This window comes from Mauremys reevesii, linkage group 9 (genome assembly GCF_016161935.1).
Source record: "Mauremys reevesii isolate NIE-2019 linkage group 9, ASM1616193v1, whole genome shotgun sequence".
NCBI lineage: Eukaryota > Metazoa > Chordata > Testudines > Geoemydidae > Mauremys > Mauremys reevesii.
In genome coordinates this window covers 18,608,751-18,634,428 of record NC_052631.1, presented here as the reverse complement: position 1 = coordinate 18,634,428, position 25,678 = coordinate 18,608,751, and the positions used below count along the sequence as shown (strand labels likewise).

At 45.7% G+C, this 25,678-nt stretch overlaps 1 protein-coding gene across 4 annotated transcripts in view; it reads right to left on the bottom strand.

Annotated features, from left to right (window-relative positions):
- The window catches only part of SI (sucrase-isomaltase), a 200,409-nt gene that overhangs the window by 57,021 nt on the left and 117,710 nt on the right, over positions 1-25,678 (bottom strand). For all 4 annotated transcript variants that reach the window (XM_039488204.1, XM_039488205.1, XM_039488207.1 and 1 more), the window contains 9 exons: positions 23,429-23,478; positions 20,298-20,468; positions 18,829-18,999; positions 17,117-17,323; positions 13,995-14,149; positions 3,312-3,480; positions 1,283-1,379; positions 1,066-1,178; positions 835-960 (listed from right to left, as the gene is read on the bottom strand). In XM_039488204.1, the coding sequence (XP_039344138.1) occupies positions 835-960; positions 1,066-1,178; positions 1,283-1,379; positions 3,312-3,480; positions 13,995-14,149; positions 17,117-17,323; positions 18,829-18,999; positions 20,298-20,468; positions 23,429-23,478 (1,259 nt within the window). The remainder of the gene's footprint in view (positions 1-834; positions 961-1,065; positions 1,179-1,282; positions 1,380-3,311; positions 3,481-13,994; positions 14,150-17,116; positions 17,324-18,828; positions 19,000-20,297; positions 20,469-23,428; positions 23,479-25,678) is intronic.

Below are 25,678 nucleotides of genomic sequence, written 5' to 3'. Positions count from 1 at the left end.
AGGTGGAAGTAAACCACTATCCACCAACAGAGTGTAAATTGAGTCAAGAACACACAATGTGTTTTTTTTAAAAAGATGCATCCCCTAGTGATCACATATAGAGGTTTATGAGTTTGCTATTTTCTCTAAGATAATGTGCTTGGTCCTTTAATTCAAAAAGTAGAGGCTTGTGCTTTTAGATCCAGAGACGTGGGTTCCATCCTTGCAGACTACTTGAAAAAGGGTATCATTACAAACGGTGGCTCGTACCGGGATATGACCTACTGTGGACTTCATTCATCTTCTGCTCTTACACAAAACCTGAACAGTGATCTTAGCAATGTTAAGGAAGAATAATTTTCCAAATAAATGTACTCTGTGACAGCCAGATGCATGGATACAAGGAATATGAGGCTACTATTAAGGTTCTACATGAGGACAAAATATGGATAAAGTTAGAGAATGTGTTGCTCTTCAGAATCTGTAGGAGATGGAAGCGAATGCCGTATGGTATGTTGGACAATCTTATCAACACTGTTGACAACACTGTAGGGGATGAGAAGGTGACAAGGAATGGTGCAGACTTTTCCCTTAACTTCTTTCATTCTTTCCAGGTTGAGTAGCAAGAGTTGGTCCTGATAGGACTAAATTTAGTTTTTGTTTAGTGTAATGAAAATATCATCTCTGAACAGGGCATAAAAGGGCTTAAAGCATACAAAGAATACTGTACTGAAACAGTATTCTTTGTATGTGCTTTCATTTCTATAATTATTTCTCATTTCTTTTTCCCTAGAGAACAAATCTGTGATTAGAGAATTCAAATAACCTCACTAATTATAACTGCAAACAACATACGTAAGGTATCCGAGCTGCCTTCATTGCCTCATAGAGGTCAGAGACTTCGGAGTCATTTTTGTATCCATAACGGCATAACTGGAATCCCAAAGCCCAGTATGGTGGCATGACCGGTCGTCCAATCAGCTAACAACAATAAAATAGGGGGGAAGAAAACATTTAATCATGGTAATATGGAAAACAGGACAAAAATACAATTGATTGTATAACTTTTATCATAATTAATCCTACTGCAGTGTATTCCTGAACAACCAACTCCGGCGTTGGGCCCAACACCATGTAAAAGTCCAGAATTCCTCCAATAGTGCGATATGTCAGAGCAGGCGTTGGCTGGAATGTGACATCTGCAAATGCAGAGCATACATTCAGGAACCAAGTAGTGAATAAACTATTTTAATCAGAAAGTGCACAATAAAGGAAACTATTTGTGAAAGTAATTTTTTTTTACCCATTGCATTACTGTTAAGCAAGAGGACTCCATGAGCATTTGCATCATTTTCCAGGCCCATGTAAAAGGGATGGACACCATAGGAATTCAGTTTGTACTGCAAAAACAAGAAAAAAGTTATGGTTTCACTTTGGAGGTGACCATATTTGCGAACATTCTACTGGCAAGTAAACAGTCTAATATTCCTAAATGATTACTGATAAATCCACTACCATAAAACAACTTTCCCACCATTTTCATCTTTTAGGCACTTTTGTTGTATTGTACTGATAGATTCAAATGGTCTTTTGACATTTTTGTTTTGTACAAAAAGTTCTAAAGGTGTGATTGTAAAGGTCAGGAGAGTACAGCTATGTAAATAGAAGACAGCAAGTTATTTAATGACTAGACTGATGAAGGAGCATATAAAGGAGAGAAACATGTAACAGTCTAGAACATGATCCACCCATGTATTTTCCTATCACGCATTTTTAACAATGACAGCTCAGCACTTTACAACTAGAAAACCAATGATTATGGAGCACTCATTTTAAAGGGTCAAGTCATGTAGTTTGCTAATCCACTGAACTTTCATCTCTGTAGTTTCACAGAATTCCGTCACAAACATTTCTCCATACTGTGGCTTGCTGGAATACTTGTTGTGATTGCTCCCACTGCAATGTGATGTGTGTAACATTAATGTACAGTTCTCATCACTGAACCACTTTTCATAAAAACACAAGTCAGGGTGAGTCAGTGATCAGTCTTAGTCGGTTTACGTATGTGTATATATAGAAATTACTATTTACATTTGAGGCCCCAGACAGACCCACTTCCTTCTCTTTCTGTTTGCAGGCAGAAGCCCTACCTGTGCATACTTCTACATCTTTTCAGGGAGTGGGGCCAGCTTGGGCAGCAGCCCCAGACTATGAACTTGGAAGAGTGGACATTTTTTGCCAGAAAAGATCACCCAGGATTATGTCCAAGTCCTCCAGCATTTAGTCACATTTACAGGAGCAGCCTGAAAGTGATATCAGGCTGGTTCCATCTGAGCTAATGCCTGCCCTGCTCACAGGGAGATCTGACAATTGCATTCTCCTTGCTCCCTGCTTCTTGCTGCTGACAATTTCGTGCCTCAGGGTGGCCCGCGTAGTGGGGAGATGTTGGGATGGCATGACCTGGTACTAACCAGTCTCACTCTTGGAGGTGGAACTATTGTGCTTATGTTCCTCGCCATTTCTGCCCCAACATCCCCTGCGGAGTTGGTGTGTGCTTTCAGAATTGCTGGGCACTCTCCCGTAATTCCCATTAAAGTCAACGAGAGCTCTCAGCATCCAGCATCGCAGGAAACCTGGCCAATATATATTTTAACTATGTGTGTGAGAGTGATTGTCTATGGGTTGCTCTCCCTCTCCCTGTCCTCTTTACACTAGCCACATTTGCAAAGTGGATAAAACTGCTCCCAAGACATGTCTCTATGAAATATTAAAACCACAGTATTTCAGGCTAGAAGTGGATTTCACAAAGTGGCCTTCAAGAAAATCATCAAACCTTGAAAAGTTAATAAAAGTTAAGTTTCCAGAACTTGGGAAGGATGAGAGAAAACTGATAAAAGGAAGGCCAAAAATAGTTCTCCAGTTCTGCTCAGTTCTTGTAGAACCCAGCATACTCCATAGAAACATAGGAATTGACACAACAGATAAGATCAGTGGCCCATATAGCTTGCTATCCCATCTCCAGATGAGGTAAATATTAGATGCTTCAGAGAAAAGGGCAATTAATCCAAAATGGAATAACCTGTTTTAAGAGACCCTTTTTCCAAACTCCAAGTTACCTGATAGGACATTAACGGTTACTAAACTTAGTTTTGGTTCGTTGTAATGATAAGGATATCTGTGACCAGGGCATATCATACACCAATGTTACTGCCTGCATTGTTTTAAAACAAAATATACTATAGTCACCCTGGAAAAAAACCTCAAAGTAATGTGTACCAAGAACATAGCTGCTGCTTAGAAAATAATCTAATTCAAATTTGATCTCTACTTACACCAGGGGACTGGTCTTTCGTAAACATTCCCCAGGTGTTCCAGTTCATATCACGCCGAAACGTAGTGTGTTCAGTTTCACCAAATCCGTAGACAAACTGTGATGGCAGACGGGTAGAAATCTGAATGAACATGTCGCTAAAGGTGAAGCCAGGTACCTGAGAATCCCAACTGAAACAGAAGAATTATCCAACCTTCATAAGTAAAGAGCTGGAAAGATACACAAATAATAGTTGCTGAGAATTTTGAAAGTTACCGAGAATATTTGGGGTAGTAGCCATGTAATTGCTTTTATTAATAAAGTACAGGGTGACTGTTTAATCTGCTAGAAGACTATCTGTGTCAGAGTATAAGGAAGTTGGGTATTATTGAATACACTCTAGAATTAAGATAAAATGAACACTAAATACGTATTAAGAAGTTTCCCAGAACTGAAGGAAACTCTAATTAATCTATATATTAATTTCAATTTTTGTGATGTTTTTAAACCCAGTGTATTTATTGCATGCTTAGTAATGATGACATACGGGGAAGCAAAGGAGATGTTAGAGAGGCTGATGATTAAGATTTGAATGATTTGTGAAGTCAAGGCTGAAGACAGTTTTGTTGGCTTGGATAAGGACCTGAACTTTCAAACACAAATCAAATTGTGAAAATTTTAGGTCTCTTGTGTAATTTCTGCTGCTACTCAGGAGAAAAAAAAGTTTTCATAGAATCAGAAGATTCCAAAGCCAGAAAAAAACATTGTGATAATCTAGTCTGACCTCCCGTATAATACAGGCCATAGAACTTGCCCAAATAATGTCTAGGGCATCTGTTTTAGAGAACCGTGCAATCTTCGTTTAAAAATTGTCAGTGATGGAGAATCCGCCACGACCCTTGGTAAGTTGTCCCAATGGTAAACTACCCTCACTGTCAAAAATGTATGCCTTACTTCCCAGTCTCAATTTGTCTAGCTTCAGCTGTCAGCAATTAATTGTGTTATACCTTTCTCTTCTAGTTTGAACAGCCCATTCTTACCTATTTGTTCCTTATGTAGATATGTACAGATTGCAATCAAGTCACTTCTCTTTGTTAAGCTAAACAGATTGAGCTCTTTGAGTCTATCACTATACAGTATGTTCTCTATTAGTTTACATCATTCATGTGGCTCTTCTCTGAACCCTCTCCAGTTTATCAAAATCCTTCTTGAATTGTGGGCACCAGAACTGGACACAGTATTCCAGCAGCACTCGTACCGGTACAAATATAGAAATAAAATAAATAACCTCTTTACTCCTAGGCAAGAGCCTCTTCTTTATGCATCCCAGAAATGCATTAGCTCTTGTAGCCAGAGCATCACACTGAGAAGTCCTATTTTCCACCATGACCCCAAATCTTTTTCAGAGTCACTGCTTCCCAGGATAGAATCTCGTATCATGTAAGTATGGACTTTGTTCTTTGGTCCTACATATATACATTTACATTTATCCATATTAAAATGTCCATTTGCTTAAGCTCAGTTTACCAGATCACTCTGAGTCAGGAACCTGTCCTCTTCAATATTTAACAATCCCCCAATTTTGGTGGCATCTGCAAACTTTGTCAGTGACAATTTTATGTTTTTTTCCAGGTCATTAATAAAAATTTTAAATAGCGTTGTGAATATAAACATTCTGCTCAAAGTGTATGTGCGCCGCATTCATTTAAATCAAAGATGTATCCCAGCAGTACCACTTGTGGCACACGCACCCCCGCCTTCCTCATTCAAGGAGCCCAGGGCTTTAAAGGAGCTTGACCACTGCCTCCCTCTCCATTCCTTCATACCACCGTCCAACTAATACACTAAATAGCGGAGAAGGGTCGTGGAACATGTATGTGCACAACACAACAGGAAGAAGGATAGTTACTGTATAGGTAAGTAACCATTTTTCTCCTCCAAGTGATTGTTCACAAATGTCACCTGCAGTAGAATGTCTTTGGATCACTTGAAGAGAGATTGCAACAATGACTTGCCAATACTGGCACCGTCTCAGAAAGCTTGAGTGGTAGCCCAGGGACCGGAAGAGGTATATGCTAGTGAACATGTTGCTGCCTTGCATATATCCACTATTGGTATGTTACTCAAGAAGACTGAGGAAGTGGAATGAACCTTTGTGGAATGGGCCATTATCCTCGGAGGGAGAGCAATCTTTGCTAGATAATAGCAGAGTTTGATGCAGTCAGAAATCCAATGAGATATATAGAGTTCTCTAACCAGCTGCCCTGTACTCCTACAAAGTGTTTAGGAGATAATCTAAAAGAATGTTCAAAGTATGAAGCTTCTCTTTGGCTTTACGACAGTGAGCCTTTGGAAAAAAACACCAGAAGATGAATGATTTGATTGAGGTGGAACTTCAAACATAAACAAGGTGTGGCCAAAAATAAACTTTGTTTTTGTGAAATGTCTTTAAAGGGGGCTTGCCTAACAGTGCCTGAAGCTCAGACTCCCTTTTGGCAGATGGTACCTGACTGCTACCAGAAATGCCGTTTTCATTGATAGCAACAATTATAAAGATGATGTTGCTAAAAGATAAAAAAGGGGGGACCATCAAACAGGACAAAACTTAATTTATCTAGTGGATCAGAGACGGGAGGGCACATGTGAATTAGGACTTTTTAGAACTGAGGCATCGACAGATGCGAAAAGACAGACAATCCCATCTACCAGTGGATGTATCACAGAGATGGAGGCTAAGTGCACCCTTAGAAAACAGTGATGGGAAAACCATCAGATTTAAAATTTAGCAGGTAATCTAATATATGTGTAATATCTGTATTACTTGGTGACAACCGGTGAGACTCAGTCCAGATTGAGAACCTTTTCCATTTCATTGATAAGTGGATCTGGTTGTGCCCTTCCTGCTATGCACACCAACATGGGTAGGACATCCTGAGAACAAACTTTCCTTACTGCCAGTCGTCCAAATAAGGAAATATCTGAATGCCTAAATGTTGAAGATGAACTGCCACTACTGCCATACATTTGGTAAACACCCTCAGGGCATGTGTTAGGTTGAAGGGCAGCACCATGTTGCCTACCATGAACTAAAAATTCATATGGCAATACATCCTAGCCACAGAAAAAGACGGTTACTCACCATAGTAACTGTTGTTCTTCGAGATGTGTTGCTCCTATCCATTCCAGTTAGGTGTGCGCGCCGCGCGTGCACGGCTCTTCGGAACATTTTTACCCTAGCAACTCTGGTGCGCCGGCTGGGCGCCCCCTGGATTGGCGCCGCTATGGCGCTGAATATATACCCCAGCCGGCCCGTCCGCTCCTCAGTTCCTTCTTGCTGGCTACTCCGACAGTGGGGAAGGAGGGCGGGTCTGGAATGGATAGGAGCAACACATCTTGGAAGAACAACAGTTACTACGGTGAGTAACCGTCTTTTCTTCTTCGAGTGATTGCTCCTATGCATTCCAGTCAGGTGAATCCCAAGCCTTACCTAGGCGGTGGGGTCGGAGTGAGACGTGGCAGAGTGCAATACTGCTGAGCCGAAGGCTGCGTTGTCTCTTGATTGCTGCACCAATGCGTAGTGGGAGGCGAAGGTGTGGACAGAAGACCACGTGGCCGCTCTACAGATATCCTGGATGGGGACATGGGCCAGGAAGGTAGCCGATGAGGCGTGCGCTCTCGTCGAGTGCGCGGTGAGGCGGCATGGTGGCACGCGAGCAAGCTCGTAGCATGTCCGGATACATGCCGTCACCCAGGAGGAAATCCGCTGCGAGGAGACCGGCTCGCCTTTCATGCGATCGGCAACCGCTACGAACAGCTGGGTCGAACGCCGGAAGGGCTTCGTACGCTCGATATAAAAAGCGAGGGCCCTGTGGATGTCGAGGGTGTGAAGCTGCTGCTCGCGAGGTGAGGCATGCGGCTTCGGGAAGAAGACCGGGAGGAAGATCTCCTGGTTGAGGTGGAAGGCCGACACCACCTTAGGGAGGAAGGCCGGGTGTGGTCGAAGCTTCACCTTGTCTGCGTGGAAGACAGTATATGGCGGACCAACCGTGAGGGCACGGAGCTCGGACACCCGTCTTGCCGATGTAATTGCAACTAGGAAGGCTGTCTTCCAGGAGAGGTAGAGCAGAGAGCACATGGCCAGAGGCTCGAAGGGCGGTTCCATAAGCCTGGCCAGCACGAGATTTAAGTCCCAGGTCAGGGTAGAACGCCGCACCGGCGGGTAAAAGCGGACCAGGCCTTTAAGGAAGCGGGAAACCATCTGGTTGGCGAAGATGGTCCGACCCCCCATGGGTGGACGAAAGGCGGACACTGCTGCCAGGTGCACCTTCAAAGAGGAGACCACCAGACCTTGCTCCTTAAGGTACTAGAAGTAGTCCAGGATGGTAGGGACGGGGACTAGGAAGGGATTGAGGCCTCGTTGATCACACCAGAGCGCGAAACGCTTCCATTTCGCAAGGTAGGTGGAGCGAGTGGAAGGCTTTCTGCTCTCTAGCAGGACTCGCTGCACTGCCGCCGAACAGTCCCTCTCTGCGTGGGTCAGCCACGCAGGTACCAAGCTGTAAGATGGAGGGACTTTAGGTCCGGGTGGCGGAGTCTGCCGAAGTCCTGCGTGATGAGGTCCGGCCATAACGGGAGGGGCATGGGATCCCAAACGGAGAGCTCGAGCAGCAGGGTGTACCAGTGCTGCCTCGGCCAGGCCAGAGCGACGAGTATGACGTGGGCCCTGTCCCTCCGAAGCTTCAGTAGCACTCGGTGTATGAGCGGGAACGGAGGGAAGGGGTAGAGGAGGTGATCCATCCAGGAGCAGAGGAATGCGTCCGACAGGGAGCCTGGGGAGCAACCCTGGTACGAACAAAACAGATGGCACTTCCTGTTCTCCTTGGAGGCAAACAGGTCTATCTGGGGAAACCCCCACCTCCGGAAAATTGTGTGCACCACATCCGGACGAAGAGACCGCTCGTGGGAGAGGAACGACCTGCTGAGATGGTCGGCCAGTGTGTTCTGCACCCCTGGAAGAAATGACGCTTCCAGGTGAATGGAGTGGGTCACGCAGAAGTCCCACAGGAGCATCGCTTCCGTGCAGAGGAGGGAGGAGCGGGCTCCGCCCTGCTTGTTCACGTAGAACATTGCCGTCGTATTGTCCGTGAAGACTGCCACGCAGCGGCCTTGCAGACGGGCGCGGAAGGTGTGACACGCTAGGCGGATCGCTCGCAGCTCCCGGACGTTGATGTGGAGAGCGAGCTCTTGGGGTGACCAGAGACCCTGGGTGTGAAAGTCGCCCAGGTGAGCCCCCCATCCCAACGCCGAGGCATCCACGGTCAGGGTGACGGATGGGCGAGGAGGACGGAACAGGACTCCTGCACACACGACCTCTGGGTTCAGCCACCAGCTGAGCGAAGCGAGTGTCGGCTTTGTGACGGTGACTACCATGTCTATCGAGTCGCGGTGCGGGCGGTATACCGACGCCAGCCAAGATTGAAAGGTGCGAAGGCGGAGCCTCGCGTACGCCGTGACGAACGTACAGGACGCCATGTGGCCCAGGAGGTGCAGGCAGGACCGAACCGTTGTCGTAGGAAAGGTGAGAAGGTCCTGGATGATGGAGACCATCGTCTGGTGCCGAGATCGAGGGAGGCAGGCCCTGGCCAAAGTGGAGTCGAGGATCGCTCCGATGAACTCCACCCGCTGCGATGGAGCTAGAGTGGACTTCTCGGCATTGATGAGAAGGCTGAGGGACCGAAACAGGGATAGTATCTCTGACATCTGGTCTTTTACCAGCTGTCGGGATGTCCCGCGAACCAGCCAGTCGTTGAGATACGGGTATACATGAATGTGACGACGGCGGAGGGCTGCAGCAACTACTGCCATGCATTTGGTGAAGACCCTTGGCGCGGTGGACAGGCCGAAGGGTAGCACCACAAACTGGTAGTGCGCACCGTTGACCACGAAGCGCAGGTAGCGTCGATGGGGAGGGTAAATCGCGATATGGAAGTACACGTCCTTCATATCGAGGGCGGCAAACCAGTCTCCCGGATCCAGGGAGGGAATGATGGTCCCCAGGGTGACCGTGCGAAACTTGAGCTTGAGCACGTACGCGTTGAGCTCCCGGAGGTCCAATATGGGTCAGAGACCTCCTTTTGCCTTGGGGATGAGAAATAGAATCCCCTGCCCCGCATGTCGTGAGGCACCTCCTCTATGGCACCCAAGCTCAACAGAGTCTCGACCTCTTGTAGGAGGAGTTGCTCGTGAGAGGGGTCCGTGAAGAGGGACAGGGAAGGTGGGTGGGAAGGAAGGGGCGAAACAAATTGAAGGCGGTAACCAGACTGGATTGTACGAAGCACCCAGCTGTCCGATGTTATCTGGGACCACGCCGGAAGAAAGCGGGAAAGGCGGTTGCAAAATAAACGGGAAGGATCCGGTACAGAGACTGATGGGCCGTCCTCGGGCGTCCCATCAAAAGGTCTGTTTAGGCCCTTGAGGGGCCTTGGAAGGCGCCTGGCTCTGGTTGAGCCTGTTGCCGGACGGTCTACGGCGATTCAGGCCTGGTCAGCGGCTGTTATAGGGTCGCGACCTAGGCTGATTAAATGGCCGGTAGGGTTGCTGCCGGAATGACCTTCGCTGCGTAGCCGGAGTGTGCATCCCCAGAGTGCGAATGGCTATTCGACCGTCCTTCAGGGTCTGAATTCTGGAATCCGTCTTTTCAGAAAACAGACCCTGAGTGTCGAAGGGTAGGTCCTGCAAAGTGTACTGCACCTCTGGTGGCACTGTGGAGGACTGCAGCCAGGAGATGCGCCTCATGGTTACTCCTGAGGCCAGGGTTCTAGCACCTGAGTCCGCGGAGTCCTGAGCTGCCTGGATGGAGGACCTGGAGGACTTCTTGCCCTCTTCCAGGAGGGCCGTGAACTCTTGGCGCGAGGCTGTTGGGATCAGCTCTGCGAATTTCGCCAGGGACACCAAGATGTCAAAGGTGTATCTGGCGAGGAGGGCCATCTGGTTGGCGATCCGGAGCTGGAGACCCCCTGCCGAATAGACCTTTCGGCCCAACAGATCCATGCGCCTCGCTTCCCTGGATTTCGGCGCTGGAGCTGGCTGACCATGCCTCTCCCTGTCGTTGACCGACTGGACCACGAGCGAGTCTGGTGCAGGATGGGTGTATAAGTACTCATACCCCGTGGGGGGGACGGAGTACTTCCTTTCGACACCGCGGGCGGTGGGAGGGACGGACGCCGGTGACTGCCATATGGTAGTGGCGTTCTTCTGAATAGTGCGGATGAATGGCAAGGCCACCCGCACTGGAGCCTCCGCTCCAATTACACTTGTCACTGGGTCTTTGTCCTCAGTGACCTCCGCTACAGGGAGGTGGATAGCCTTCGCCACCCGGCAAAGAAGGTCCTGGTGGGCCCGCAAGTCAATAGGCGGAGGGTCTGCCGTAGAAGCCCCCGCCACCGCCTCGTCTGGTGAAGATGACGAGGACAGACTTTGGACCACCGCCTCCGCAAGTGGTTCCTCTACGTGGGCAGCTGTCTCGGACTGTGGATGCTCTGCGGGATCAGGCGGTAACTGGGCCTCACCTGGTGATGGGGGCAGCCTGCTGACTGTGACCTCCGGCACCCTGCGTTCGGCGGCTGGGGTCCGCGGGGGGTAAGGGAGCCCTTGAGTCTCATATTGGGCCCAGGGGACCCAAAAACCCCACTGCTGTGCACCGTGGACCTGTCCTTGCGGGGCCGCCTGAAGATGGCCATAGCTGTCTGCCCGCGAAGCGACCGATGAGTGACGAGATGGCCACGGAGGTGCAGAGGCGCTGACGGACTGTGATGTCGAAACCGGCAATCTGTCCCCGGACGGTGCCAAGGATCGGTGCCGGTCATCGCGGTACTGAGATGGCGAACGAGACCATCGACTGCCGCGGTGCCGGGAGCTCGACCGGTGCCGGGAGCTCGACCAGGATCTCGACCAGTGGTGCCGGGAGCAGCTTCGGGAGTCACGGTGCCGGGAATGGTGCTGGGAATCGGACTTTCTGCGGTGCCGACGGGATGGTGATCGGGACCGGGAGCGTCTCTGGGAGTGCGACCGGTACCGCGATGTTGAGCGGTACCGGGACTGCGACCGGCGTCGAGAAGGTGAACGGTACCGCGATGGTGAGCGGTGCCGAGACCTGGAGCGGCGCGACGGTGACCGTCTTCGGGACCGGGAGCGAGACCGAGTCCTGGAGCGCCGTTTATCCCGTCCGTCAGGGGAAGGGGGCCGCATCCTGGCCGGCTTACCCGCTGACTTAACAGCCCGCACCGGCAGTGCCGGGGGCCGGAGGCTCGGTGCCTCTGTGAGCTCTATGAGCTCTCTTGCCGTCGAGAACATCTCTGGCGTGGACGGGAGCTGTAGCTCGACCGCGGTCGGCACCGGGGAGCAGGGTGGTACCGGACTCAACGGCCCTTGCGGCGCCGGAGTCAACGGTACTGTGCATGGCCTGTGCACCGCCACAGCCGGTACCGGAGGCGTCGGTATGCCTGGGCTACTGGTCCCGAAGGCTGCGGCATCGAGGTCACCTTCGCCGGCTTACGTTTCCTTGATGGGGAGAGGGAACGGTGCCGGGTCGCCGGTGCCGCTTGCGGAGGTCGAGGAGCCTCGGTACCAGAGCGGCCTGGGGCCGCTGATGCGCTGCGCGCCGATGACAACCTCGGCGCCGGCGGGGTCGGTGCCGGGGGCTGGAGCGTTGCCTCCATGAGGAGCTGTTTCAAACGACTGTCCCGCTCCTTTCTCGTTCAAGGTTTAAAAGCCGTGCAGATAGGGCACTTATCTGGACGGTGAGTCTCCCCGAGGCAGCGCAGGCAGGAGTCATGCGGATCCCCAACCGGTATGTGCTGCTGGCAAGTCGCACAGGGCTTAAACCCCAGTGCCTTGGGCATGAGCCCGCACCGGTTGCGGAAGAAGAGGGGTAAACCCCCCTTATTCCCTTATCCTAAACTCTAACTAACTAACTTATTCAACTATCTAACAATTAAGTACTGAACAACTATATACATACAAGAGTAGCGAAACGCTAGGGCTGTGGAGGACAGAGAGCACTCCACTGTTCCAACTGGCCGTCGCGGGCGGTAAGAAGGAACTGAGGAGCGGACGGGCTGGCTGGGGTATATATTCAGCGCCATAGCGGCGCCACTCCAGGGGGCGCCCAGCCGGCCCGCCAGAGTTGCTAGGGTAAAAATGTTCCGAAGAGCCGTGCACGCACGGCGCGCACACCTAACTGGAATACATAGGAGCAATCACTCGAAGAAGTAGTATGTATGTATCCTGCAGCTGGAGGCAACGTACTAATTCCCCACCTTCAAGGAAGGATAACAGATGATAGGGGAACCATTCTGTTCTTTGTTTTCTTGGTTAATCTGTTAAACTTTCTTAGATCTTAAATCTAGGAACCTACATTTCTCTTCCAAAACAGGCTTTGGAGCCATGGCACCCAGAGAGGCACTCCTTGTGGAGGAATGCTTTGCTCTCTCGTGGTCAGGGTCGGACTCTTAAGAGGGACATGTTGCCTTTTCAGGAAGACTAACTTTAAGACAGGAATTCCTTTGTTTCTTCGTCCTCGTGGGGAAAGAGGTACAGATAGGACATTTGTTCCCCACTTGTCCCTCTCCTACACAAATTAGGCAACATTTGAAATTCTCAGTGACAGCTGTGCATGTGGAACACAGATGTTTTGGCTTTTTTTGCCATGCAAAAATCCCCTGGATTTAAACCATCAGCTAACTAACTTGTAACTATACAAAGTGAACTGTAAGTATGTACAAATCAGAAAATCTTTTTCACAGATGGCTAACTGAGGCTCAAGAGCGACAGGGAACTCTCTAGCTCTCACCACAGATGGTGCAAAGGAACTGAGAGGGAGGGGGGCAGCCATGTCCCTTTTATGGCCTCAGGTCCATGCACGAGAAGGCCAGGGGCATGCATACTGACTAGTGGTACTGCTGGCAGAAGTCTTGTACTCAAGTGCATTGGGTGCACATACACCTTCAGTGGAATTTATACGAGCACAACCAGTCACTCAAAGGAGAATGTTAAGCTATCTTCATTTTGTTTACGCCACAGCTCCAACATCAGTGGGATAGCCTCTCTTTTAAGCTAGGTATCAGCTCAGAATCAGCATCTGTAAACCACATTCTTTTTGTTCTGAATTTGATTAGAGAATGAGTTTGATATTTTGCAATAGATTTAGTTCTAAGTGAGAATTAATTGCTCTGGAAGCTCTTGAGGATGTAATGTTCTCTCTAAGGATATGTCTACACTGGAGCTTGAGGTGTGATTTCTAGCTCAGACAGACATACCTGTGCTAGTACTCATCAAGCTAACATGTTAAAACTACAAGTGTAGCAGCAGCGATGCTAGCAACAGGACAGGTTAGCTACATACCTAGTGTTTCATATGGGATTGTACTCAAGGCCACCAGCCTGTCCCACATTTATGGGTGCCACAGATACACTTCTATTTTTTGTTTACATTTCCAACTCCACTGGAGAAATATGCTAAAATAATAAATAGGTCTTCCTGAAACGTTTCAAGTTAATTAATTTAACATCAAGTACTTTTCACCAGTAACACCATGGCAGCTTAGTAAAATGCAGCCTATTCAAAGCTAAGCCAGTATTTAGGGATTTCCACCAAACATACAGGTTAAAAAAAAATGTCATCTATAGCAAACCAAGTTTTCACTTACATGATTGTTCCAGTGTGTTTGCGCCGAATTTGAATACCAAATGGATTGTTCTGAATTGTCACTTCATAGAGTCGACCTGCTTCTGTACTTGTTGGAGTACTAGGGAGAAATAGTGGTACTGGAACTTCATATCTCTTATTGTTGGCATCATAAATCTATGAAAAGAAAGGCAGTAGTCTTGAAAGTGTAATGCATAAGACCTGTTTATTGCGACTGTTGTTTTTTTAAAAAGTTCTCCTTAGTCAAAGAGCGATAAAAATTATTTGTGTGTGGGGTCATGTTCAAGAATGTAAACAAACATCATAGGGGAAGTAACAGCAAACATTATAGTTGTGGTCCCTGTACTGTACAACAATTAGGACCTAAATTCTGTGGCTATTTTTCCTGGATTTTGTGGCAATGTGTGGCCACTTCATTTACATATGAAAATCACAATCAACCAGCACAGTAGCCTTCAGCTTGTTTATTTTGATGTTAAATTTCATTTATTTATGCTGCCTCTACATTTTTAGTTTTCAATATGCCAGAAAATTTCTGCACTGGCCTTAAATAACTGCATTGTAGAAGATGTCAGAGGCCAGTCTGAAGGTTTTGGCTCCTAGGTATTGGATAGTTGGAGGCTGGGGGAAGTGGGAGGTAGCTTTTGATTGTGGGATAAAGCATATTAGCAGGACATTTCTGCTAAAATAATCAATGATAATTAATTATCACCTTAAGATTTCAGGCTTAACTCACTAAGAGTATTAGGCCAGTGTAAGAGATAGAACTCTATAGAGATTATTAATTATTATTAAGGGTATTCTAATTAATTCTTAGAATATTGGTTTATTACTATTTGCCTTCTCTGTTAAATGAATATTAAAAGGTACTTACAATTATTTTTATGCCCATCATGCTTGGAAAATGCAATAATATCTGTTTATATTTTGGTTACATATGTTATTAAATGAAATGTAAGGCTAATTCCAGGAGGCTTCTGCTTCCTGTAAACTAGTGACACACTCCCAAACTGTCAAAACTGATACCACTCTTGGCCATAAAACATCCAAACATCTGCTATGCAAGCTCTGAAATGCAGCTTTTATAACTTATATATTGCTTCAACTATTTATACTATTTTCTTGTATGCTATATTTTGAATATATATTTGTATATAACTGGTAATTATTGTAATTGTTTACATAGAATTAAGCTAGTAGAATGTTCAGCTAAGGAAGACGATGCCGCACATGTGGTTGAACTGTGAAAAGTAAGTGGCTGCAGACTCCCTGCTGAAGCTCTTGTACACCTTACAAAAAAAAAATCCCAAAAAGAGGTGAGAATTAGCACTCTGGAACCTCACACCACTTCTGATATTCAATATGTCAGACATGAGACACAATGTGATGTGACATTACATATGGAATAGGTCTAATTGCTCAGTAATCAGTATGTCATGCTACTGCAACAGTATGAAACAAAGCAGCGTTATCCACTTATTTGCACAGCAAGCCATCTTTAGCAGTTTGGAGAAAAGGTGATCACTCTCTTTGAATGATAAAACAAAATATAATGAAATAGTCTCTAGAACAGCGGCTCTCAAAAAAAGTTAAGCGTACCCCTGGGGGTACGCAGAGGTCTTCCAGGTGGGAAATCAACTTTTCTAGATATTTGCCTAGTTTTACAACAGGCTACATAAAAAGCATTAACCAAGTCAGTACAAACTAAAATTTCATACAGACAATCACATGTTTATACTGCTCTATATACTGTACACTGAAATGTAAGTACACCCCCACTCCGATAGAACGCGGGTTCGCATACAACACAGTAAAGCTCTGACACGTTGCTCTGAGCAGTGTGTTACGGGTGTCACTCGCACTCACCAGCAGCGGCAGAAGCAGAGCAGCCCGGGCCCAGCCCACTCCACTCCGCCAGCTTGCAACCGCAGTGCTCCGCTTCCCGCCACAGGTGAGTATAAGGGGCGTCCTTTCCCCAACCTCCCTGCACTCACCTGCAGAGAGAAGCGAAGCGCCACAGCTGGGAGGTGGCAGAGTGGAGTGGGCGGGGGCCATGTCGCTCCGCTTCCTGCCACCAGTGAGTTCGGAGGACATCCTTTCCCCAACTTCCCCGCACTCAGCCGTGGCGAGAAGCAGAGCAGCCCAGCCCCAGCCAGCTCCACTCCGCCAGCTCCCAGCCGTGGCGCTCCGCTTCCCGCTGCAGGTGAGTGCAGGACCTTTCCCCAGCTGCCCCGCAATGACACGGCTGGCGCCAGGGCAAGGAAAGCGGATCAGGCTGGGGCCATGTCGCTCTGATTCCCACCACAGATGAGTACGGGGGGGCATCATTCCCCAATTTCTCCGCACTCACCAATGGTGGGAAGCGGAGCTCCGTGGCTGGGAGCAGGCAGGGTGGAGCGGACTCGGGCCGGGCTGCTCTGCTTCTCGCTGCTGCCGGTGAGTGCCTGTCGGGGGGCAGGGAGGGGTGGATAGGGGTCGGAGCAGTCAGGGGACAGGGGGGTTGGGTAGGAGGTGGGATCCTGGGGGTGATTAGGGATGGGGGTCTATGGAGGGGGTGGTCAGGGAACAAGGAACGGGGGCAAAGCACGTTTCATATAACGTGGTCTCACCTATAACATGGTGAGAATTTTTGTCTCCCAAGAACCGCGTTATATCGGGGTAGAGGTATACAATATTTATATTCCAACTCATTTATGTTATAATTATACAGTAAAATGAGAAAGTAAGCAATTCTTCAGTACTAGTGTGCTGTGACACTTTTGTGTTTGTACGTCTGATTTTGAAAGCAAGAAAATTTTAAGTGAGGTGGAACTTGGGAGTATGCAAGACAAATCAGACTCCTGAAAGGGGTATATTAGTCTGGAAAGGTTGAGAGCCATTTCTCTAGAAGGAGTCAGATGTGTAGTTGCTCCCAGAAAGATGCATCTGAGGGGAAGCCCCTGAGCACCAGGGCTTCAACTGTGGTGGCCTTTACATAAGCCATTCAAAAGATGGCTCAATTCTTACTCTCTCCTACTCTCCTCTGTAGCCATGTATGGCCTAGTCACATTCTAGCTCACGAAACATGAAAAATTATCACTAATCTCATCATCGATTGTCCTAACAGATTCAGACTCAAATTACCTTGAACTGCAACATGTTGTTGTCATGATATTTCACTTCCAAGCGAAGTGTGTTGATAGGGGGAGAACGATCCCCATAGCGGTCAGGGATACTAGGATCTCTGGAGAGGTCAGCTGTAAGACCTGAAGCGGTGTTTTGAATGTTACTGACAGAATAACCATAATTACTTGGGTAGTAACATGATGGTACAAGGGAGTTAGAGGCAACCTGAAAAATATATTGCAAATTAGAAAACAGTATGTGAGATCATTCATTTTAAAAGACAATTCCAGAAAAGTCCCATTTTTAACAGGTAATTCATTACATGAGCAACTGGTTGAAAAGGTTACTGCAACAATGCTGAACAGTGTGAAAACAAATCCTAACAAAGAACACAATGATTTATGCAATTAAGATCGGAGAAAACTTTCCAACATTACAGTGGTGTCCCTTGGAGGAGGACATCTCATTACAATTACACAGATATACAGCATTTGACTTGACAATTTCAATGCAGAGAATTTAAGTAGGTTTAGAAAAATGACAAAAAGAACTCCCTGGGATTTATTTATGATTCGTCATCATTTATTTACATTTAAAAAACAACAGCGCTTGATAACTTTATCTTTTCTTTTCTTAAGTGTATTTTAATAGAAGCATCTCTCACTTGTTTATAAAATTACATTATATTAGCAGTGGCAAGGAACACTGCATTTAATGCAGCTGCTTAGCGGTCACTATTCTAAATCCCCCTGTCAAATTCCTTGGGTTTTTCTGGTATTTTCATTTTCAGAGTGAGATTTTTTTCATGCTTTGTGTATGCCCAGGGATTTTTTCTCTCCTTGAAAGTTTGAGGATAAGCAAGCCCACCTTTTATTGAATACATGGACAGGGAATATATATTATTCACCATTATAAAGAAAAATTACAATGACAACAAAAACCCTTGCAACTTCCTCTGAACAGGTGTACAATCAAACAGGGTTTGAGAGGTGAAATCAAGCATGCACCAAGTAGCCCTAAATGTTGAGAAGTGCCTTTTATTGTTCAGGAGGAAATGGCAGAGAATTCACCTATTTACTTACTAATTTTATTGACTGAGCATACCGAGAAGATCTTTTCACTGAGGACTCTACCTTACTTCCATTAGAATCAAGTGAAATCTTTGCCTGGCACACAGATTACCATTGTCCTCCTTATCCTAAACAAGCTTAGAATCAAATAAACAGCTAAAGAGAAGGATGGGAAAGAGAAAAATAAAATAGGGATTAAGTGACACTTGAGAGGGTACTAAATGTAGAAATCTTAGGTTCACATCTTAGGAGTTGCTCAAGACCCAGCTCTGGGGATGCTGATGTCAGCCAATTTCCGCTTTTTGTCTGGTCTTTTCATATCAGGAAAAAGAGAGCCCAGTGGCAAAATGTTAAATGCCTGAGTTCCAGTTGTGGTGGTGATGGTTATAGTGGTAAGCATGATTAATTCTGCCTGCCATCTATAAGCAAGCTGCTAAGTGATCCCCTGAGAAGCAATGTCCAAAATGTGTGGCAACCTTGATCCATATAGGCATACTTATTTTCATCTCTCAAACATTTTGTTGTGTTGCTAAAACAATTCTGCAAGCTTATCAAATACCTAAAACCCCTACTCAGCAACTCTTTTAGTTTAGATAAATTAAGTTAGTGTCATTAAAGTAGTGTCCTTATTCTTCCTTCACACAAATCATTTCTGCTTACCTGCCAGATACAGCCACGAGCAGTACAATTTTCTTCTGATGCACCTGAGTCAGGATAACAGTTAAATTTTTCATTGTCTTCAACCACTGATTCATTGCCTTCAACCACTGAAGACCAGTCCACTGAGTAGGGTTTCCCTAGTTCAAGCTGAAGCCCAGTAATATGCAGCAGCTTCAAAAGGAAACAAAAAAACAACAAGAAATCTACCTGAGGCCATTGCATTTTTCAGTTCTCACGCTACTTATTAGATAGTTTCTTCTTTTTGTCTTCTTCCCCTAATTCAAATTTGAAACAATTTATCTGTGACTTATTTTAACATTGAATTCCAATCTATGGGCTTCCCAGGGACCCTGTCAAGATCAGAATCCTGCTCTTTCTTTTTATAAGCTTGGAGTCCATTCTGATTTCACCTGTGCACAGGAATTTCCACTTTCCCATCCAAGGAATGATAGCACAGCTAAATACAATAGATTTTTTTTGTATGTTTCAGGCGCAAGGCAGAAAGGCGTGAGACTTAATGAAGGATACAGTTTCGTAGAAAGCCTTGGGAAAAGGCTGGGGGTGGGGATAACCTTGCATTTTTCCATCAGAAGAGTGGCAATCCTAAAAGCAGCTACAGGAGGTATGTTTATATTTGAAAGGCAGTCCAGAGGAACGTGTCTTGAAGGCCACCATGATCATCAGGATTTGTTTCAATTGCATTTAGGAGTGCTTGACTCAGCTATGATTTATAGTTAATACTGACTTCTTCCCCATAATTATATACATGATAGAGTCACAGGGGAGGTTTCTTACTCCTGGGAAATCTTTTTATTATTTTAAGAAGAAGAAATGTGTTGGATATTTCACAAAAACATGCAAGGTCAAATCATGACCCATTGGGAGTTTTGCCAATGGCTTCAGTGGAGCCAAGATTTAACCCATAGAGATAGGGTCTTTGCCCTGAACTGCATATAGCCTATATTAGACAAAACACAACAAAAAAGGTGAATAATTATACAGGGGCAGGGGAAGGGAGGAGGAAAGAAATGGGTGGCAAGAACAGAATCATCTAGCTTCTCAGTAAGTACTTGTTGAAGATACTATATTCCCTCTCGGATCTCTTATGGCTTAAATAAGCTTTTAGGAGGGTTTAAAAAAATCAAGCACTCAGTTAGGAACTACCAAAGATTAAGGTTTTTACTGCAGCAATAACTTAGCCACATTGCACATACACGCTGTCATATTGTCTTGCTTTTTTATCTTCTCAAATTGAAACCATGTTTGATTACATTTTGTGTTATTTACATCATACAACAATTCCAGGTTGTTTGATTTCGCAATGCAATTATTTCTAGTGGTACATTCTTGTATTTATTACAAAATATAGGACTTAATATTGCAACTGAGATCTGATTCAATGTCAAGTTTAAGGAAGAAAAGTTACATTATTCAGCAGATGGCTTAATATCCTTGAAGTAGCTGCTTACCTTTTTTGTAGCATTGTAGTTGACATTATGGAGAGATGGAACGGTCACACCATTTTGTTTTACTGTAACAGCTAAAGGTACTCTGTCAACTCCCAAGACTTTAATTTCATCAAATTTTAAATTTTTTGGGTCAGTGTATCCATTGTGCACAACCTTAATCTCTAAAACACTCTGAAAAGACAACAAAATATATTAGATTCATATTGTCCCAACTTGCCATCAAGTTGATGTTTAGATGTCATAGTCTCTTATAGTATGATCATTTATCCCTGATTATCACACTAAAAATCATGTGGCTCCTTCTTTCTAGACCCACCTACGTGTTTCTTATGTTGGATGGCTATGCAACAGGTACCTGTATATAACACACATATGCATCAAAATGTAGCTTCTCCAGGTAGGACTGCATGTTAAGGGAGACAGCAGAAGGAGCGTTTTCCTCTTCCCTTATGTACATGCACAGAGATCAGCCACAACTGCAGTCCTCCCTTAAGAGTAGACTGTTCCTTGCTAGGGATCCCTTTTGAAAAACAAACCCCAAAGAAGCATGGAAGCAGCAGGGCCTTGGGCTCTCCTTTCCTCCTCACCCACTCAATGGAGAAAGGAACAGTTGGCACACCCTGGTGAGAGGTGGAGCAGTAAACGCATTCTCTGCTGCACATGCAGAGCACCAGGAGGCATTGCACAATGATGCCTGCTGTTCCAGCTGAGTCAGATTGCACACACGCCACTAAGGAGACTACAGTAGAGCTAGAGGTTTCATTTCTAGCTTGGGTAGACGTATCCACCCTGCCTCTGATTGAGCTAGTGTGTTAAAGGTAGCAGTATAGTTGCTGCTGCATGAGCAGCAGGACAGGTTAGCTATCCCAAGTACAGTCCTGTTTGAAACCCAGGGACATAGTCGGGGCAGCTAGCCTCTCCAACACCCCAAACGGCTGCAGCTAAGACAGCTATTTAGTGTATTAACACGATCAGAGCTAGCACAGGGGTGTCTACCCGAGCTGGAAATTACTCCTCCAGCTCCAATATACACATGCATTTAGTACAGTCTGTAAGAACAGGTAAAATCCAGACCCAAAGGTGAGGGAAAGCATGGAAGGTCAGTAACCTCATGTTCTTGATTAATTTCAATGTAGTTGTACATCTGTGTGCTTCTCTATTGTTTTCTTCCAAGGAGGAGGAATGACCCAGTTAGGGTACTGGACTGGGATCTAAGAGACCTAGGTTCATTTCCTGCTCTGCCACAGACACCTGTATGCAAATAGCTCATTCACTAATCAGGCAAAATTCTTGTTGAAATCAGGGGGCCAAATCCTGGGCTCCTCTGTGCAACTACAGCCCTGCACAAGGTGACGGAGAACTCCCTCGTCTCAGAGGGAATGTGCACAGATCACTATCCCTGCACCAGGGCTGTTCAGCCCTGCAAACCAGTTTGGAGGGGGTCTGAACCATCTACCTGCATGTCCCCTCCCCACTACATACGGGTTGAATTGTGCCTCAGATGATGCTGGAAAGGAGCCATCTCTGTACTCTGGAAATGCAGGGTTAGCAATTTTGTCTGGTCCTTCAGCTTATGTGAGGGAAGATTCCATAAGTCGTTTCCCCGCCTCCGACATTATAAACTACCACAACGGACAGCAGCAAACAATAAAAGCTGGCATGTGAGTGTAGGGGCAAGCGTATTACCAGAAACCACCTAGAACTTTTTTTTAAAATGTGACTATATTTCAAGTTGGATGAGTTCCTTTATAATACATGTTGCTTTTCTCTGTACCACAGGGAATTTGTAGATATGTGTGTGTTTAATGGCATGTTGTTTTTAAAAATATGCATGAGATGATGAGCTATAAAGTCCTCATTTAAATAGATTGGAAAAATGACAGCAAAAGTGCAGCTGACAAAATGATACTATTAGCTTCATGTTACTTTGATTTCTGCATATGTAAATGTTTAAGTTTTACAAATAAATTTTATGGAATATAGTTTCACTATCAAACAGAGTATTGAAAATATCTTCACAATACTTCTTAAAGATGTATTTCTTACAATTTATTCATATAAAATATAGCATGTTAAATGCAATGACAGACAATCTCAATACAACAGCTTATCTCACTCCGATTTCTACACCACCAACCCCCGGAAACTACAAGTGTTCAGAACTGGGATTTTGATATAGCTCATTGTAGAGTGAGACCAGCTGTGAAATTAGGAACCAGGATGTGGGTTTGGATTGTGAACCAATCTCTCTCTTTGAAAGTCTGAGTGTAATCACATCTGCAGTTCTGGTTTGAGCCCACCACTAAATAGAACAGTGATTCTCAAACTAGGGCTGCCGCTTGTTCAGAGAAAACCCCTGGCGGGCCGGGCTGGTTTGTTTACCTGCCGCGTCCGCACAATTGGCCGATTGCAGCTCCCACTGCTCCAGGCCAATGGGGGCTGCAGGAAGTGGCGCAGGCCGAAGGATGTGCTGGCCACCCTTCCAGCAGCTCCCATTGGCCTGGAGCAGCGAACCGCAGCCATTGGGAGCCGCGATCGGCCAAACCTGCAGATACGGCAGGTAAACTACTGGCCCGGCCCGCCAGGGGCTTTCCCTGAATAAGAGGCAGCCCTAGTTTTTATATTTCGTGGTGGGCTCAAACCAGAACTGCAGATGTGATAACACTCAGAACCACTGAAGTAAAAGATATAAAGATCTCTGTTATAACACCCAGAGTTAAGGAAAATACCCCATGTTTACATTTGAGTTTTCTGAACACTAACTTATGAACACCAATCCTAATGTTAGGAACAATTAGGAAAGGGATAGATAATGAAACAATAAATATCATAATACCACTGTGTAAATCCATGGAACACCCACACCTTGAACACTACATAAAAAGATATATTAGAATTGGAAAAGGTACAGAGATGGGCAACAAAAACGATGAAGGGTGTGGAACAGCTTGCATAAAAGGAGAGATTAAAAAGATTGGGGCTGTTCAGCTTGGAAAAGAGATGACTAATGGTGTGTGGCAGTGGGGAGGGAGGGTAATATGACAGAGGTTTATAAAATCATGAACAGTGTGGAGAAAATCAATAAGGAAATGTTAATAACCCCTACACATAACACAAGAACCAGTACTTACCTGACTTGCATTAAATGTTTCTAATAGATAAGCACTCTGTTCATATGCATCTGTAACGAGAAAGCGGTAGAGTAAAATGTATCCTACTATAATTTTATTTTGGTCAATATTCATGACCATTTAAAAAAATATATTCTAAATACAATTCTGGTGTTAATGTGTAAAACATGCCACTGTTTCCATAATAAACACACTTAGAACCCTCAATAGAAACATATGTTGTATAAGTGAGAGAAAAATCTCTAAAAGATTTCTGTTTGTAAAAAAACTTAATAACAAAAAAGTGGTACAAATGTTCAAAATGTAGTTTGACTATTTTTAAATATCATCTGTGCCAAATGAAATTCAATTTGTTTGTTTTATTCTGTCCCAGATTACATACGGAATCTGTGACTTCAGCTTGTGGTGGTCGGGAGCTGCAGGGTCCTCCGCCACCCACTGGGGCAGGAAGCTGTGGCGTACCCCCGCCACCTCTGGTGTCCCCCTCCCTGCCGCCACAGGTGGCAGGGGAACCCCCCAGCTCCCTGCCACTCGGGCAGTGGGGACACCACCACCCCTCCCCCGCTCCTGGCAGGTGGCAGAGGGAATCCGCAGGGTGGCAGGCAGCTCCAGGCTACTGCAGAAGAACCCGAGCTCCTGGCTGCCATGGGTGGTGGGGAACCCCAAGCTCCCAGCCCCCACAGGGGATGCCTGGAGCTGCAGGCAGCAGGGGTACCCCGCAGTCCCCAGCTGCTACAGACAGCTCCTAGTCCCTGCAGCTGCCCCACTTGAAGTACTGTGCGGATCTGCAGATCCCCATTTTGTCAGGGATATTTTAGTAAAAGTTAGGGACAGGTCACAGCTTCCGTGAATTTTTCTGTTTTGCCCATGACCTGTCCATAACTTTTACTAAAAATATCTGTGACAAAATCTTAGCCTTAATTATTAGCCGTAAGGATGAGGGCAGACTGAGGCTGGATTAAGTACCTGGGTAGTTCCACTGACTTCAATGGGACTACTCATGTAGTTAAAGTGACGTACATGCTTCTGGTACTTTCTTGGATTAAGGCCTGAAGAGGATTCTTGGATCCTTTGGATCTGGGCCTGGTGATTGGGAGGGATCACACAGAGCTGTGACTCAATGAGAAACAAAGCAAGTGCTGGGGAAAAGGCTATCGGGGCCAGGGGAAGAGTCTGCATGAAGGATGGGCTCTGAAAAGACCATTTGAGGGCCAGCAATAATAACAATAAGTTGCGGGGAAGACAACTTATTCCATGCTTGTGTGGAGCGAAGTTATGTAATGAAAGCTCCAAATTTCTATCCACTCCGTTTGACAGAGGGAAAGAAGTTTAGTACATACAGGGTCAGGGTCAGTAAATTAATATTTGATTGGGCTTCAGTCTGAGCTTCTTATTTCTCTCTATATTTTGTAAAAGACTATTGCATATGAGCTTTAATGTTCCCTTTGGTAAGTCTCATGCTGTGGAGATGGAGACCTCAAATCAAAGGTAAAGCTAACAACTCTCTGAGAATCAGTATATGGGCTCCTGTTTCTCAGCCATCTCCCAAATGTCAGGGGAGGAGTGCTCCTAATCCTTCAAACAGAGATTTAATGGTTTGTAAGCCTCCCACAAGGCACGCCAGCAATTCCCCACCTCCTACTTTATTCAGTATCCATTTACACATTACCGTGATGGATAGGAATGTCTCTTTTGAAAACATCAGTGTCTATTTTCTCTATAAGCCTCAGATTGGGGATCTAAACTACCAAACGGTAATGCTGATAACCACAGCCAGCGCAGTTTCCTGATTTCTGAAAAATAGATCACTGAGAGATGGTTGAAGTGCACCTTGCAAGCTAGTTTAATTTAATTAAGCTACAATTAAACTATGAACTTAGTAAATAGTTCCAAATCTGAGTCACTCAAAGCTTGGCATACTTCAGTGCACCTCACAGCACGCTGACAGCACCCCATGCACTTCTACTGAGAGCTATTGAAGGCTCAGAGGAGACTTACTGTGGATAGTGTGAGATACACAGTTGATATGATGGATAAATTTTAAAATTTACTAATGCTAGGAAAATCAACTCTGACTTCTCACTCCATTCTTAATGCACATGGTTATATTTACCATAGATTTTGCAAAAGTCTGAGGATAAAGTATGATCTCTCTTATTACACGTGCTAGACTAAGTTTAATGACATAAGTTAAGGTATGAAAAATCTGAATTCTGAAAGCAACAATGTCATAGGACTTCAGTGAGACAA